Here is a 14,329-nt window from a genome sequence, read left to right on the forward strand (position 1 = left end):
CAAATAAATCTATTTTCAAACTCTCTGAACTTTGTTTAATAGGGCTTCTCCTGAAATCTTTATTTAACACAGCACAGACATAAACCTTTTAGATGAAAATTGTCAATTTCTTTTCCACTATTGGAGGTATCTGAAAATAGAGCATTATGACCACAGTTCCACATTTCTAGCTCATAACTTCTTCTTTACAGAAATAATGTAACAGAAGGATCTGTAGTTAGCCTGTACTGCATTACATTTTAAAAAATGTATTTCATGTGTGACTACTCTGTCTACATGTATGCTTGCACAACAGAAAAGGGTTGCGAGCCACCATGTGGGTTCCTGGAAAAACAACCAGTTCTCTTAACTGCTAAGCCATGCTCCATCCCCCGTCTCCCACCTGCCCCAAGACAGGGTTTCTCTGTGCAACCTTGGGTGACCTAGAAATAGCTCCGTAAACCTGGCTGGCCTAGAACTCCCAGATACCTGCCTGCCTCTGCCTCCCAAGTGCTGGGATTAAAGGCGTGTGCCACCACTACCAAACAGAAATTCTTTATGGGCTAAATATTATGGACTATTCTTTGTTTAGAACATCAGAATTGATTTTTTTTTTTAGATCCTGGACAGTACAATACAGGTCCTTTCAAAGCAAACAGGTCCAGTACTTGTGAAAGAGATAGGGGAAAAAAAAACAGCATTACTTTTCTACTTAGACTCCTGTTCTCTTGTTGTGGGAGAGAGAGAGAGGAGAGAAAGCATAACAAGGCTTGAACAATGGAGTTGATGACCTGGAAGTTGTTGGTTTTCTGTTTCTGTGAAGACTTCAGAAGAAAAGCCTTTCCATCTTTAGCAGTACAAATAAAAGTGCCTGTTACAACATTTATAGCAACCTATAGTTTATAGATAGAAAAACGGAGATAAAGGAGTGAGATTTATATCTGTGTCCAGCAAGCTAGTGAATTGAAAATTCCTGCTTGGTGGAGTGCTTGGTGTACAAATAAGAGGACCTGATGTTTGATCCTTTTGCCCACATACCAAGCTGACTTGAGGCTCACGACCACTTGTAAAGCCAGCCCTATGGGGACCAGAGACAGGAGGATATTTGGGGCTTGCTAACCACCAGTCTAGCTGAAAAATGCCAGCTTCAGGTTCAGGGATAGTCACGCCAGAGGAATAAAATGGAGAGTAATAAAGATACCTGACACCTTCCCCTGGCCACTCATCATGTGTGTGTAGGCATGTTTACTCATATACACATATGCACATATACCAGCTCCCTACCCATATCAACTAATATCAGGAACAAAACCTTCGGCCAGCCCTCGTGGTGAAGGCTCATAATCCTGGCTTCTTGGGAGGCTGAAACAGGACGGAAAGTTCAAAGTCAACGTGAACTACACAAGAGGTCAAGGTCAGCCCGGGCAACTCAGTGAGGTCCTTTCTCATAGTGAAAGGGAGAAAAGTGGGCACTTGCTTGTTAGCATGTATGTGTATGTATGTGGGGTGCATGTGAAAACTTACAACACTCTTTCTTAGTACATAGCTTGCTACACAGTAAATGTTTATTGTGAGTGAATAATGATGTTTTGTGAACGTTTCCAATCTTTAACGATGAGTTAGTCATTGAATTTGAAACTGCTGGAAGAGAGACTGTGATTCACTGCAGAGGACTACCCAGGATACCTTGTGTTTCAGTACACTGTCAGCTTAATGCCTTCAAGCCCTGGGGTGGTGTCAGAGGAAGTGACTAATGACAGCAAAGACTGATGTTTTGTCAGTTAAGTCAGAGACATACACCAGTGTTTAAAATCAAGCTTATTTGATAGAACTCAACAGATTGCACACTCCAGTTGGATTGGAGGACATGTGATCAAACGAATCTTGGGGCAAGCATGCTTGTATGTTCATCTGACCAGTGTGTTCTTTGTGTGTTGCAGGTATTCGCTGAAACCAAATGACCAGATCTTGGCTGAAGACAAGCACAAGGAATTGTAAGTTCATTAAACCTCACTACACACACACACACACACACACACACACACACACACACACACACACACACACGTTGGCTGTAATCATGGTGGGGTTACATAATTTGTGCTATCTCAAATGAACCTCAGGGTTTGTGATACTCACTGAAATATTTCAAATTATATTTGATTTTCCAGGTAACATATATGCTTGGAAACACATTTCTTTCTCTTTCCCTGGATAAAACATAAAATGCATGGTTAATTTTGTAGTTTTATTCAGGTGCTTTTTCTAGCACTTCCTAAAGATGAAGAGATGTGATTTTTAGCTTTATATAAAAGCAAATACCTGCTTATTGTTTAGGATAAAGTATGTCAAACATGAAGCTTGAACTGTGAACACTCTTACATTTTTTAATGGACTTCTTTTAGCCTTCTATTTTTTTTAAACTTTTGAGAAATACCATGGGGAGCTGGGATGTTTTCTTTGACTTTTTTTTATACTAGAAGGTGTTATTTTTAAGATTGCCATCTGACAAGCATTGTCAGTATTTTAGTTACAAATGATCCGTTTGGAAAATTGAAACTTATGGCAGTCTTTTAAATATGGTTGTCTAAAGAGGGAAGCTTTATGTGTGTGTGTGTGTGTGTGTGTGTGTGTGTGTGTGTGTTTGTTTTTGTTTTTCGAGACAGAGTTTCTCTGTGGCTTTGGAGGCTGTCCTGGAACTCGCTTGGTAGTCCAGGCTGGTCTCGAACTTACAGAGATCCGCCTGCCTCTGCCTCCCGAGTGCTGGGATTATAGGCGTGTGCCACCAACGTCCGGCTTGTGTGTACTTTTTTAAGATTTATTTATTAAGTATACATTGTTCTGCCTCCATGTATGCCCGCAGGCCAGAAGAGGGCACCAGATCTCATTCCAGATGGCTGTGAGCCACCATGTGGTTGCTGGGAATTGAACTCAGGACCTCTGGAAGAGCAGCCAGTGCTCTTAACCTCTGAGCCATCTATATATATATATATATATATATTTTAAGATGGTCTGTTTTCCCCATTGTTCAGTAAGGAACATGCTGGTAATGTTAAGTATCATATAAACAGGCAACATCAATACTGTAAAAGAAAGATTTAATTAAATAAAGATAAAATTAAATTTAGATTTAATTTTAATTACAATTAAATTGTAATTATAATATTAATTAGGCTACACTATATTAATTACTCTGCATATTAATTGAGTTGATACCATTTATAATTATATTGACTCTTCCAAAGTTCCTTGGAAATTTTCTTAGTATAGTACATATACTTTAATGTTAAAGACATTTTACTAATTAATTAAGTTGCACTAAAGTTCTCACTTTGTAGTTCAGGCTGACAAAGTATCACTATGTATGCTGGCTGCTTTTGAATTCTGCCTGCCAGGTGCTGGGGATTACAGAAAAGAGGCACAACACCCTGTACCCATTTTATCTTCTTATCTAACTCAGATCAGCCTTGGCTTACTTGATTTAGTCTCCATTTGTATACACACTATGGACTTTAAATATCTGGTATTCAGTTTGTTTTAATGTTTATTTAGAAGTTAACATTTATTTAGAACTGTCCAAGATACAGTTCACCTTCATGTTTAGAGCTAGACTAACGATTTTTTTCTTGAAATTTATTATGAAAAAATAATTTCTAACATTTAATTTTATCTGATACATTGAACTGTACTATGGGAAAATGAAACATACACTATATATTCACCCACATATTCACCTCTGGATTTTCTCATTTATATTTTATTGTACTTATTTGTCCTTTTCATGTTTTGTCTTCAATCCATTAATCCATTCAGTTCATTAATTTGTCTTTTTATTTTTGGGGTCATTTCAAAGTAAGTTTCAGAGTACTTTCCCCTAAATTACTGGGATTTAATAGTTAAGTGGGTTTTTTTATTTTGTTTTGTTTTTTGTTCTTTTAAATTTCTTATGGTATAATTTTGAATAAATGAAATCATACGGGTGACTTTTTTTTTTTAAATAATGCCTTTTTTATTTCCCCCTCTTCTTTTCTTTCTCCTGAGCCCCTCTTTTGGCATAGACTTTGCCTCTCTCACCCTGGCTAGCTTGGAGCTGACTGTTTTTGAGTATTACCATGCTGGTCCTAACGCACAGAGATCCACTTGCTCTGCCTCTTTGAGTGCTGGCATGACAGACATGCACTACTGTGCCTGGCTGTTCAGTTTGATTGTGAGCTAGATCATTATTTGTGTATGTGTCATTTTATTCCCTTTTTATTGCTGATTAGTATGGCCTCTTTTTCTTAATGTTAGGGTTTTTTTTTGTATAGCCCTGACTGTCCTAGATAATATGGCATTTTTATCAGAGTAGTTTATTTGTTCTTTGTTAGTGCTGGCTGTTGGGTGACTTTGAATGTCTTCTGTCATGTAGTTCTTTTGAACTCTGCACTAACAAAACCTTGTAATTGGATATGAATAGAATTTTAAATTAAAATTCATCATCAGTTTGTTGTGAAAGGTATTTATAAATAATCTCATTTTTTTCTTCAAGATTCAAACAGCCAAAATTCTCACTGAGAAAGTAAAAATGCTAATCATTGTGTGCATGTGTTGAACTGTTGAACAAATACTTTATGCCTATTCAAAAGAATAGCCCAAATCTCTTTGTGCTCAAGACCAAGGTCTAAAAAATGAACTATATATATAGTGCCGGTTTTATGGCTGAGAAGACAGCCGCCCAGAGCTTGCCAGGCCGGCATCGGCATCTGAGCGTGTATTCCTGGGACACAAGGAGCACAAGCACTCTGTGCCCTTGAAGCCCCAGTGCTCCTGCAGGGAGATGTAAGATGTCGATGGTCGAATTCCCCAAAGCGTGCGGGACAGCAAGCTCAGTGTCAAACCACACGAGAGAGACCCTGCTTAAAACAGTGATGACCAATACCAGAGGTTGCCCTCTGACCTTCACATGGTTTCTGTGGTGTTCATACACTTGCACTTACACACATGTAAAGTAAATATGTACACACATAGATGTCTGTGCATACACAAAAAACCCAAAATGTAATTACCTAATTAATGATGCATGTATTATTCTCATAAAACACTATTATTAATTCTTATATTCAAAATAACTCATTATGATATTATTTAAAAAAAACTGTGGATACTATCACATTACTCACTCACCTACACTGCACCCTGATTCAATGTATACATGCAAGAGCTATTGGCATACTGGTAGTTGTTACTGCTTTATATGGAATATGTTTTTGTTAAAAGTAGGCTTAGTTCCCAAAATCTGATGAATCAGATTCCATAAACAGTTACTCATACTTCATGGACACCCTCCCCAGCCTTTTCCTGGAAAACATACTTGTCACACAGGGAATAAATTGATCAGCAGTGACATTTGTTTCTCTAAGCAGAATAATTTTCCTTGTTTCTCTACACTGAATATACTGCTCTAAGGGATGATTTTAAGTTTGGGAAATAGAACACTTAATAGTTGTGTTGTGATTAATCCAAAACTGGGGTTCATTCTTGGCTCTGGTTAATTCCATAATGAAATTGGTTATTAATTTTCTGTGGACTTTTTACTTTATTGCAATCTTAGTTTTATAAGTGTAATGTCTTAAAATAAGAAAAATGTCACAGTCAACAGTGTTTTTTCTTCGCTTACACCATTTACTGTGTATGAGCATAACACGTCCATGAAGAATTACAACACCTGAGAATCAGTAAGAGGGAGTAGTTTATTTTGACTCATAGAGTCAGACCTCCGTCTAGGGTGGCTTGGCTTCATCCCTGTGGGAGTGGGGCAAGACACAACGTGGTGTAAGTGTCGTAGAGGAGAGCTGTTCTGGGAAGCGTGCAAGACAGACATTCGGGGATATTGGTATGAGGGAAGGAGGGAGAGAAGGAGGGAGGGAGGGAGGGAGGGAGGGAGAGAGAGGGAGAAAGGACGCTTGCCAGGAATGAGATTTCATTTTAAGGCCACACCACCTCCCAAGAAGGTCCCACACCTTCCTGCTTTCTGTCACCTCTCAATAATGTCATTAAGTTTTTTTTTCTTTCTTTTTCTCCTTCTTTTGTTTCGGTTTTCAAGACAGGGTTTCTCTGTATAGCCCTGACTGGACCAGGCTGGCCTCAAACTCATAGAGAACTGCCTGCTTCTGCTTCCCTGAGCTCTGGGATTAAAGGTGTGCACCACCATCACCACCACCACCATCACCACCACCACCATCATCATCACCACCATCACCATCACCACCACCACCACCACCACCATCATCATCACCACCATCATCACCATCACCATCACCATCACCACCACCACCACCACCACCATCATCATCACCACCATCATCACCATCACCATCATCACCACCATCACCACCACCACCATCAGCATCACCACCATCATCACCATCACCACCATCATCACCACCATCATCACCACCACCATCACCATCACCATCACCACCACTGGTGCCCTTACATTCTTAGTCATCAGTAGGGTAGTCCATGGATTAAGGCAGAGCTCCTGTGATTCATTCATTATCCAAAAGTCTCACTTTTGAACATTGCATTAAGGACCAAGCAAACCTTCAGCAAAGCCAGGGGCTGGGAAGTTACATTTATGTCCATGCCATGTCATTGTACAAGCCCTATTCAAAGATACTCCATAGTTTTTTATATCTATCATATCACAGTAAAGTTATTGCAAAAGTGAAAGATGCTAACTTCTTCTGTAAATAAAGACTTAAGAATATTTTGTTTTCTCATTTTTGGACAGATTTGCAATATAGAAGATAGAACCATTTTTATTGAAATATATTTATTTCATAAATATGTAAATTTTATATTTCTTTGAGTATGAATAGTATATTGAAATATGATCATCAAGATTCATGTGAGAAAATTTAATAGTTGCTAAAATTATTAGTGAAAACTTACCCATACTACTTTATAGAGGGAGACTAAACTTAGTGGTTGATTATTTTTTTCCTATTTGCTATATTCTACAAGACAGGGAGAAATATCTTTTAAAGGGAGTTAGATACATTTGCTTGACAGATACTAAGGTAAAGCTTAATACTGAATTTTGTCATGAATAGGGTAAGAGTCATATTAACAAAGTAACCTGCTATAGTTTAATATACCCTTATAATGACAATGCTAATCAAGTAACTGGTCTATCCCCCTTTTAATTTTTACTTTTGGTTATATTAAAAAGTGCCCTAAACACAGTAATTTTATTCTGTTTGTTTGTTTATTTGTTTATTTATTTATTTGTTTATTTTTTTGAGACAGGGTTTCTCTGTATTGTTTTGGAGCCTGTCCTGGAACTCGCTCGGTAGACCAGGCTTGGTCTCGAACTCACAGAGATCCACCTGCTTCTGCCTCCCGAGGGCTGGGACTACAGCCGTGCGCCACTACTGCCTGGCACTTGTTTATATATTTTTAAAGATTACTTTATTTTGTGTTTATGAGTGTTTTGCTCATATGCATATGTATGTGCACCACATGTGTCCATGGTCCCTTTGAAGGCTAGAAGTAGGTCTCAGGTTCCCTAGACCTTGAGTTATAGATGGTTATGAACTGCCATGTGGCTGCTAGGACTCAACTTTCCATGCATTACACAGTAATTATAAAAGAAGGTAATATTAGATTTGGTCACCTGTAAGAATGAACACAGTGGCCGAGCGTTGGTGGCACACACCTTTAATCCCAGCACTCGGGAGGCAGAGGCAGGAGGATCTCTGTGAGTTCGAGGCTGGGCTGGACTGACAGCCTCCAAAACAAAGAATGAACACAGTATCTTGTTGCTTAAATTAATATGTCAGGACCTATTTGTGATTTTTAGAAATCACGTTAGACCTAGAACCAATACTGATTGGGTTGCAGAAAATCAGTCAACTACTATATATGCCTGACTTCCAAATTCAGTCAACTACTGTATATGCCTGACTTCCAAATTGAACTTAAAATTCTTCGAAGGTGAGGCAAAAACAAAGGTTTATGTCAGAACCATACAAAAAACTTTTATGCTTATTAAATGTCAGACTCTTAATTTACTTGAGTTATGTCCTACATTTTGCACCTGTATTTTATGTGAAATAATATTTGAACTCTCGTGTTTCTCATTTCCTTGAGTATCTTACATGGGATCCTCATCATTGGCATCTTTGTTTGTTCTCCTTTCTCTAGACTATATCAGGCGTCTTCCATCTCAGTTTTTTTTTTTGTTTTGTTTTGATTCTATGCATGTAACTTCCAATGGGAAATTTAACTTAAGGTACTAGTTTCCTTTATGTAAGAAACATTTATTTATATGTGTTGTTTGTTTGTACATTTGTTTCCAGTGGTCGGTACCAATCCTGGCCTTGTGGATACAGACAAGCACTCCTAACACTGAACTATATCCCAGAAGGCTCCAGAATTGTATATTAAAATTGTCTTTCTATGTGGTCTTAATTTTTGTAAGGTAACTTTGATATATTGCTTCTTAAATTAGTTTTTGAAAAGCGCCTTTGGGTGTTCACTAGTCAGTTCCACGAAGCTGCTAATCTGGGAATAAACACTTTACCCATGGTAGTTAGATTCCTTTGGTCCTTTCTTGCTGATTTCATAAGAAGCCTTCTCTTTGAATCCCAGACTAACATCAAGTGAGGTCATTTAAGTCTTAAACATATCCCCAAAATGATTCAATTTTTTTCCTTATGAATTAATGGTGGGATCTAAGAAGCTATATCTAAAGGGATTACTAAATAAGTGAAAACAGGGTAATGATAGCCAATCATTAATCTAAAGCCAAAGTGTTGAGATACAGCTTTTAAAAGAGTAGAAGTCTGTGCCAAAAGCTGTTGTTAATCAGGAGTCTGAGGCAGGACGGTTGTGTGTTCCAGGTCAGCCTGGGCTACGTAAACTTCTAAACCAAGAAAGGCGCTATGAACATTAGCATGCACACAGACCTCAACTATAGTCTTACACATTTATGGACAGTGACTTTTTAAGATTTATTTACTTTTCTGGGCTTTGGTGATTTTTCTGCATGTTTGTCTATGTGAGGGTGTCAGGTCCCTTGAAATGTAGTGACAGACAGTTGTGAGCTGTCATATGGGTGCTGGGAATCAATTGAACCTGAGTCCTGTGGAAGAGCAGCCAGTGCTCTTAGCCCCTGAGACATCTCTCCAGCCCCTGTATATTTAAATTCTTACTGTATATAATTTTTTTTTGTTTTTGTTTTTTTTGTTTTTCGAGACAGGGTTTTTCTGTATTGTTTTGGAGGCTGTCCTGGAACTTGCGCTGTAGACCAGGCTGGCCTCGAACTCTCAGAGATATGCCTGCCTCTGCCTCCCAAGTGTTGGGATTAAAGGCGTGTGCCACCACTGCCCGGCTTGTATATAATTTTTTATGTATATGAATGATTCCTCCATTTATGTGTGTATACTGCATGCATGCAATATCTGATGAGGCCAGTAGAGGGCATCAGATACCCCAGAACTGGAGTTACAGAGGGTTGTGAGCAGTCATGTGGGAACTGGGAGTTGAACCCAGGTCTTCTTACAAGTACAGCCAGTGCTCTTAACTGCTGAGCCATACCACCCCTAAGAGATAAAATGTAATTATTACAATTTTACAAAGAAGGCATTAAATGCAGAAGGCAAAACAATTCACCCAAGTTTCTCCACTGTCAGACTTTGGTGTTATCATTACATACCTCATTGAAAACTCAGAGGAGCTAGTTCTGATTGAGGACAACACACTGGCCCTCTTTATTGCTTAGGTCAGCACTTAGGCCTGTCTATGCTTCTTTCAAAGATTTGACTTTTTTTCCCCTCCTTGAGACAGGATTTCTTTGTATATCCTTGCCCATCCTGGAACTAGTTCTGTAGACCATCACGACCTTGAATTCACAGAAATCCACCTGTCACTCCCTTGTGAGTGCTGGGATTAAAGGCATATACATTAACCTACACAGGGCTGTTTAGTGCTTTTTCTGAACCTTGGACTTTTAACTTCTATTTCTCCAAATTTGAAGAAGGTGATGCAGGGAGATTCTGAGTTTACAACCAGCCTAACTAACAACATGATCTCCTTCTCAAAAAGCAAAACAAAAAATTCTCTTCCACCAAGAAGCCAACCAACTTCTCCATTTTTTTCTGACAGTAGGAATAGGTTTAACTAGTAATGGTGTTGTGTCCTGATATACCAGAGTTAAATCCTATGGCAGAATTGATGTATACTATATGTCTATATGTGTTAGCAGACCCTGTTGTGGAATATTCAACAGGCAAAAGTATGTTTCACTTGTTTATGTAGCAGAATATGACTTTAACTTTGTGAAGGTGTGTTACATTTGTTTCTGCTGCCCTTGTTAACGATGTAGAGATGGGTTACATTTGTTTGGGCTGCATTTATTTAATTATGTGCTGCTGTTTCATTTTGGCTGCCTAACCTGTTTGGTCTAATAAAAATCTGAATGGCCAATAGCTAGGCAAGGATAGGCAGAGAGAATAAATAGGAGACATCTAGAAGGGTGAAGGAGAAGAGAACGAAGAATAAAGAAAGGGAGATGTCTGGGCTAGCCAGCAGACACGGAGTAGGACAAATAAGGGTAAAAAGCCCTGAGGAAAGGAAGGAATTGGCAATAGGGTGGGAGGCTGGGGGGGGGGGAGGGGAGTGTGGGAGGAGGGGAGGGAGAGGGAACTGGGATTGACATGTAAAACAAGCTATTTAAAATTAAAATAAAAAATGATTAAAAAAAAGGTAGATGAAGAGAAACAGGTTAAGTTAAAGGAGAAAAGCTAGCCAGAGCTAGAAAGAGCATTCATAACTAACAGGAAGCCTCTGTCATAATTTGGGAGCTGGTTGGTAACCCTAAAAGAAAAACCCTGGTACTGTACCCTCTATGCAGAACGTAGTAAATTTATAAAAGTCTTCTACCCCAAATAGAAGGAGCAGGTGTTACTAGCAGTAGCACAAAATTATGGTTTTAAAAACATTTAGGTACTTCTGTGTTTTTGTCTGCATATATGTCTATATACTATGTTCATGCCTGTTGCTTATGGAGGGCGGGAGAGGGCATTGGATGTCCTGTAACTAGCGTTACAGATGGTTGTGAAGCACCATGTGGGCGCTGGGAATTGAATCTAGGTCTTTTGGAAGAGCAGGCAGTATTCTGAGCTGCTGAACCATCTCTCCAGCCTGATAAAATTAATTTTGCTTGAGTAACTTGGATTTTTCCTTATGCAGCAAGAAACCAAGAGCATTTGAGATGCAATATTGTAGCCATCCACGTATCATCAAAAGCATTATTACTGAACTAATGATCATTAATTACAATGCTAAGCTTCTAATAAAATTCAAAATGTGTATGCGCTAAAAATCTTACACGCACACTTCTTGAGATCAGTATGAGTAGATTGCTTTTGGAGCCCTTGTTTTTGAGACTGAAGCTCAGTTAGGTGGACTTCTCCAAACAATTAAGAGATTATGTCATAGTGCATAATAGTCAGGTCAGAACGAGTAATTGTGATATCACTGTGCAGGATAGTGATGTCACAATGTATAACTCTGATGTTATAGTGCAGTATAGTGATGTCACAATGTATAATTGTGATGTCATAGTGCAGTATAGTGATGTCACAAGGAGTAATTGAGATGTCCATGTGCAGTATAGTGATGTCACAATGTATAATTGTGATGTTACAGTGCAGTATAGTGATGTCACAATGTGTAATTGTGATGTCATAGTGCTCTATGGTGATGTCATAATGTATAATTGTTATGTCACAGTGCTGTATAGTGATGTCACAAGGTGTAATTGTGATTTCATAGGGCAGTATAGTGAGGTCACGAGTAATTGTGATGTCACTGCATTATAGTGATGTCACAGTGTAGTATAGTGATGTCTATGTATAATTGTGATGTCATAGTGCAGTATAGTGTTATGTCACAGTGCAGTATAGTGATGTCACAAGGAGTAATTGAGATGTCCATGTGCAGTATAGTGATGCCACAATATATAATTGTGATGTTACAGTGCAGTATAGTGATGTCACAATGTGTAATTGTGATGTCATAGTGCTCTATAGAGATATCACAATGTATAATTGTGATGTCACAGTGCAGTATAGTGATGTCACAATGTATAACTGTGATGACATAGTGCAGCATAGTGATGTCACAATGTAGAATTGTGATGTCAGTAAAATAGAGTGATGTAACAACGTATAATTGTGATGACACAGTGCAGTATAATGAAGTCACAATGTATAAATTTGATGTCATAGTGCAGTATAGTGATGTCACAATGTGTAATTGTGATGTTGCAGTGCAGTATGGTGATGTCACAATGTATAATTGTGAGGTCATAGTGCAGTATATTGATGCCACAATGTATGATTATGTCACAGTACAGTATAGTGATGTCACAATGTTTAATTGTGATGTCACAGTCCAGTACAGTGATGTCACAATGTAGAATTGTGATTTCACAGTACAGTATAGTGATGGCACAATGTAGAATTGTGATGTCATAATGCAGTATAGTGAGGTCACAATGAGTAATTGTGATGTCCATGTGCAGTATAGTGAGGTCACTATGTATAATTGTGATGTCATGGTGCAGTATAATGATGTCACAATGTAGAATTGTGATGTCACAGTGCTGTATAGTGATGTCACAAAGTATAATTGTGATGTCACAGTGCAGTATAGTGAGGTCACTATGTATAATTGTGATGTCACGGTGCTGTATAGTGATGCCACAAAGTATAATTGTGATGTCACAGTGCAGTATAATGATGTCACAATGTAGAATTGTGATGTCATAATGCAGCATAATGATGTCACAATGTATAATTGTGATGTCATAGTGCTCTATAGTGATGTCACAATGTATAATTGTGATGTCATGGTGCAGCATAGTGAAGTCACAATGTAGAATTGTGATGTTAGTACAGTATATTGATGTCACAATGTATAAATGTGTTGTCATAGTGAAGTATATTGATGTCACAATGTGTAATTGTGATGTTACAGGGCAGTATAGTGATGTCACAAGGAGTAATTGTGATGTGCATGGGCAGTATAGTGATGTCACAATGTATAATTGTGATGTTACAGAGCAGTGTAGTTATATCACAATGTATAATTGTGATGTTACAGTGCAGTATAGTGATGTCACTATGTATAATTGTGATGTTACAGTGCAGTATAGTGATGTCACAATGTGTAATTGTGATGTCATAGTGCAGCATAGTGATGTCACAATGTATAATTGTGATGTCACTGTGCAGTATAGTGATGTCACTATGTATAATTGTGATGTTACAGTGCAGTATAGTGACGTCACAATGTGTAATTGTGATGTCATAGTGCAGCATAGTGATGTCACAATGTATAATTGTGATGCCACAGTGCTGTATAGTGATGTCACAAGGTGTAATTGTGATGTCATAGGGCAGTATAGTGAGGTTACAATGAGTAATTGTGATGTCACTGTGCATTATAGTGACGTCACAGTGCAGTATAGTGATGTCTATGTATAATTGTGATGTCATAGTGCTCTATAGTGATGTTACAATGTATAATTGTTATGTCACAGTGCAGTATAGTGATGTCACAAGGAGTAATTGAGATGTCATGTGCAGTATAGTGATGTCACAATGTATAATTGTGATGTTACAGTGCAGGACAGTTATGTCACAATGTATAATTGTGATGTCCATGTGCAGTATAGTGATGTCACAAGGAGTAATTGTGATGTCCATGTGCAGTATAGTGATGTCACAATGTATAATTGTGATGTCCATGTGCAGTATAGTGATATCACAATGTATAATTGTGATGTTACAGTATAGTGATGTCACAATGTATAATTGTGATGTCATAGTGCAGTATAGTGATGCCACAAGGAGTAATTGTGAGGTCACTGTGCACTTCTAGCAGGCTGGGACTGCAAGTTGGTTTCATTATCACTTCATTCTTTGTTGCTATCTCCCTCTGTAGAACTCCATTAAGACTGCAGCATGGTTTTTCAATAATTTAATGGAACAATTAACATATTATGTAGAATAGATTGCAACCTTCCCTTGAAGTTTTGTTTATTACTTAATCAGTTCCTTGTGACATTTTGAGCATGGAGCCATCTTTCAAGTCCCTTTTGTTGTTGATTTTAATGTTTACTATTTTGAAAATACTTCCCGCAGCAAAGTTCCCTCAATACAGCATGTAATAATGCATTAATTTGTATTATTCCCGAAATTGCTTTGTGTTAGAAATTGCTTTAAGAAGAAATTTAAAATATTGCCTAATTATTCAAGTAATGTAAATCCTGAACGTTGGTATACTTAAACATTGCTCT

At 38.1% G+C, this 14,329-nt stretch overlaps 1 protein-coding gene across 3 annotated transcripts in view; it reads left to right on the forward strand.

Annotated features, from left to right (window-relative positions):
* Positions 1–14,329, forward strand: part of Adk (adenosine kinase) — a 391,346-nt gene that overhangs the window by 50,352 nt on the left and 326,665 nt on the right. For all 3 annotated transcript variants that reach the window (XM_005083530.4, XM_005083531.4, XM_040735976.1), the window contains exon 3: positions 1,920–1,973. In XM_005083530.4, the coding sequence (XP_005083587.1) occupies positions 1,920–1,973 (54 nt within the window). The remainder of the gene's footprint in view (positions 1–1,919; positions 1,974–14,329) is intronic.

This window comes from Mesocricetus auratus, unplaced genomic scaffold (genome assembly GCF_017639785.1).
Source record: "Mesocricetus auratus isolate SY011 unplaced genomic scaffold, BCM_Maur_2.0 Super-Scaffold_100053, whole genome shotgun sequence".
Classification (NCBI taxonomy): domain Eukaryota; kingdom Metazoa; phylum Chordata; class Mammalia; order Rodentia; family Cricetidae; genus Mesocricetus; species Mesocricetus auratus.